The sequence below is a fragment of the Lolium rigidum genome, chromosome 5 (assembly GCF_022539505.1).
Source record: "Lolium rigidum isolate FL_2022 chromosome 5, APGP_CSIRO_Lrig_0.1, whole genome shotgun sequence".
Taxonomy (NCBI): Eukaryota; Viridiplantae; Streptophyta; class Magnoliopsida; order Poales; family Poaceae; genus Lolium; species Lolium rigidum.
In genome coordinates this window covers 217,890,777-217,894,697 of record NC_061512.1, presented here as the reverse complement: position 1 = coordinate 217,894,697, position 3,921 = coordinate 217,890,777, and the positions used below count along the sequence as shown (strand labels likewise).

The 3,921-nt window shown below is 52.9% G+C and overlaps 1 protein-coding gene across 1 annotated transcript; it reads left to right on the top strand.

Moving 5' to 3' along the window:
- Positions 1-327: 327 nt before the first annotated feature.
- Positions 328-1,393, top strand: LOC124657761 (protein MIZU-KUSSEI 1-like). The gene has a single exon (XM_047196273.1). The coding sequence runs from the start codon at positions 380-382 to the stop codon at positions 1,142-1,144; it is 765 nt and encodes a 254-aa protein (XP_047052229.1). The 5' UTR covers positions 328-379; the 3' UTR covers positions 1,145-1,393.
- Positions 1,394-3,921: the final 2,528 nt, after the last annotated feature.

Genomic DNA, 3,921 nt, shown 5'->3' with positions numbered 1-3,921 from the left:
TAGCACAAACAAACACAGTTGTCCCACGTTTTCTAAAAGTGCAAACACGAAGAAAGAAGAGACAAGTGATTTCTTTAAAAATGGATTGTGAAAAAACTAGGAAAATAAGATTTACAGGAACAAATAAAAAATCACTCGACCGGTAGGAAAGAAAAATCCGGGGGACTGAGCTCTAAAACACAGGCAAACGACGAGTTCGATCAGGCTCCCCCACGATGCACATCGCAATAACGACCATCCAACCTCTTCAAGCTCCGGTTCCCTCGACACTATGGCTGGCTATATATTCACATGAGAAGCGAAGCCCCTTTGCTTAAGAGAAAAGCATCACTGCACCAACTTGGCAAGTACGGCGAGCTAGGCTCTACCTCACTCGTCAATGCCGTCTTTCATCGACGGCCCCAGTCTCCGGTCGCTGCTCCGGCCGTCCACCAACGGGCGCCGGTCGAAGATCGCGGACAGCGCTGGCGGCGGCGGCGGCAAAGGAGGATCAGGGGGTGGCCATGGAGGGATCTTCAAGATGTTCAAGCTCATGCCGATGCTCTCGTCCGGGTGCAAGATGGTGGCGCTTCTCGGCAAGCACAACCGGGCGCTCCTCGCCGACCATGCCACCACGGTGACGCTGTTCGGGCACCGCCGCGGCCGCGTGAGCCTGGCCATCCACGAGGACACCCGCGCGCCGCCGGTGTTCCTCATCGAGCTGCCCATGCTGACGAGCGCGCTGCACAAGGAGATCGCGTCCGGGGTGGTGAAGCTGGCGCTGGAGAGCGACACCCGCAGCGCGCGACGCCGGCTCGTGGAGGAGTACGTCTGGGCCGTGTTCTGCAACGGACGCAAGGCCGGCTACTCCATCCGCCGGAAGGAGGCCTCCGACGACGAGCGCCACGTGATGCGCCTGCTGCGCGGCGTGTCCATGGGTGCTGGCGTGCTGCCGGCCGCGCCCGAGCAGGAGGGCGGCGTGCCCGCGGGCCCGGACGGGGAGCTCACGTACGTGCGCGCACGAGTCGAGCGCGTCGTCGGCTCCAAGGATTCGGAGGCGTTCTACATGATCAACCCCCACGAGGGCGGCGTCCCCTCCGACAGTAGGGGCGGCGACGACAGCAGCGCGCCGGAGCTGAGCATTTTCCTAGTGAGGATGAAATGAGCAAAGTAATTAAAGACGAGTAATTCATCTCATGCATATATATACTTCATTTTCCTACTCGTTTTGGAATTCGGATTTGGATACCCTCAGATCAGAGGTACGTTCCACGATATACTGGACCATATATAGAGAGAGTATAATTTTAGCAAGTTGAATGTGTATCTATCTCCATGCATGGTAGACAAGTAATTTTGTACCATGTCACATGGTGATCGAATTGACGTTGCAAGTTACTGTAGTTGAAATTTATATGTTTCTGGCAATGCCAATTTTTACTAACTGGTGATCGATCGAACCTAGTATTGGCCATCCATCATCTGTTGAATACAGTATGAGGGATCACATTCACACCACAATATCAACATTTAATTGTGAGCTAGTGCCCCAAGAGTGGCAAGCAAAGTCATCTGAAATCAGGTTTATTTTGCTTAGGGAAAGTTGTTCCGTAACTGAAACATAGGGGTGTCCTAACTGCAGTACAAGAAACTTCTAACCCTAGCTAGTAGAGTGTAATGTACTTAACTTTTAATTAATTTCCTACATGCAGCAAGAACAAGTAGCTATCGATCAGCATCAATCCAGCGTGACAGGTCGATGCATCGCCCTTGGTCCTGAAACCGAAAGGCAATCACGTCTTCAGTACGTGGGGCTCTTCATCTTTCAAGATGCATGGGCAACCTATGTGTCTAGTGTAGTCCATGCTTGCATGCTGGGCCACAATGCACGATCTTGGTTAATGAGAATGTCTATGATGAGGTGCTGTTAGTGTTTGGTGTTCGACTGGTGGTAAGAGCTAGGTGTCCAGCATTAACTTTCCAGCTTCGTATGCTACTACCCTCCGGCCTCTCTGTGGGCTTGCATCATATCAGGTCATGATCTCTTTCCGGACGATTTGGTTCCGTGTGGCTGTTCCAAGTTCAGAAACTTGGATGAGAGAGTGAATGCTAATAACCCCCAGGAGCGGGGCCAGGATTTGAACAAATTAAGGGGGACGAGACATTGTTCACCTACACTATGTAATTAGTTATCAGTATAACGTAACCAGCTACGGCCGCCCACAGTGATTTGATCTTGTACACCGTCGGATCCTCGAATTAACGCATCAGATTGCTTGGTCGTTTCACCTCCCGCGCAAAGGCCTTTTCACCCGTTACCTAGCCCTTTACCGTCAGGCCAACATGGCTGGGCTGCTACTCCCAGGATCGCCCTGGGTGTCCTCTCATCAACTGGGCCAACAAGCTGTTAAATGGGCTGCTAATCCTCTGCTCTGTACTAGAGACGCGACAATGTCGGGGGAAAGACTGCCCTAAAAAAAATGTGGGGGAAAAACACGGTAACGCGGTGATGCAACCGCGAGATTGGTGTCGTTTCTTTGAGAAATTAATGGATATAATAAAATAGTTCGGCACAGCCATCCTTTCGTTCTCTTCCGGACGCCTCCTCTCCCCTTATTCATGACGTTAGAGCATCTCCACTCGTCTCCCCGATGAGGCTCCCGAGCAACTTTTTCCCATCCAGACGGCGAAATTCGGTCCAGTCGCGCCCCCATTTCCTCGTTTTCGTCCGGATTTGGCCCTTCATCCATCCAGCGAGCCCACGCCATCCCCGGTCCGCCGGGGAGCTATCGGGGACTCCGAACGAGTGAAAAGCGGGGAAGGGCCCGATCTGTCAGCGACTGGACACACGAACCCCACCACTACCTCGCTCAAAATCCCCCCACCCCTCGTATCTCTCTCGCCGCCGGCACCACCCCGCCGGTTTGTTGCCCAGATTCCGACGTCCCTCCTTCCCACCTGCCTATATTCTGTCGTCTTTCGACGACGGCCTATCTGCCTGCGCCTCCGCCTGCCTGTTTTTCGACGACGGCCTACTCCTCGTCCTTCGCGTCTCGGCTAGCCTCGATCACGCCCGTCAGGTGTTCGTCCATTTGCCTCGCCGGCCATGAACTCGGACGAAGAGGAGGAGCAGATGTTCGTCGAGCTTATGCGAGAAGAGATGGCAGCCTCCGCACAAGACAAGGAACACATGATGATCCTCGGTTGCTTATCAAGCATGTACGCCGGGGTGGCAACTGGTCGACGTGGTGGGTTGGCACCAGGTCGCCGGAAGTGCAAGCCGAGACAGCGAATGGATGGCTACTGCATGTTGTACGCCGACTACTTCGCCGACAATCCATTGCACGGTGAGACTGTTTTCAGGCGTCGTTTCAGGATGAGCAGAAAGCTATTTCTGCAAATTGTGTATGCCATCCGAGACTTTGACCCCTATTTCAGATGCAAGGCGGATTGCACCGGCTTGGTTGGATTTTCGTCACTTCAGAAGTGCACAGTGGCTATGAGGATGCTGGCGTATGGAGCTCCCGGCGATGGTGCAGATGAGTATCTTCGGATGGCGGAGTCCATGGCCCTTGATTGTTTCTACTGGTTCTGCAGGGCCATCATAGCAGTGTTCGGGGACTTTTACTTGAGATCGCCCACTGTCGAAGACACTCAGAGGATCCTTGCAACAAATGAAGCTAGGGGTTTTCCAGGATGCTTGGAAGCATTGACTGCATGCATTGGAAATGGAAGAACTGTCCGTTTTCGTGGCAGGGAATGTACAAGGGTCACAAAAAAGGCTGCAATGTGATACTTGAAGCAGTGACTACCCATGATCTCTGGATTTGGCACTCTTTTTTTGGTATGCCTGGATCCAACAATGACATCAACGTCCTAAACTGCTCCACGATCTTTTCCAAGCTTGTTGAGGGTCATGCTCCCCCGGTGAACTATGTGATC

Bases quoted from the DNA above. Each gene is read 5' to 3' on its own strand.
- LOC124657761 (XM_047196273.1), top strand. From the start codon at position 380: ATGCCGTCTTTCATCGACGGCCCCAGTCTCCGGTCGCTGCTCCGGCCG.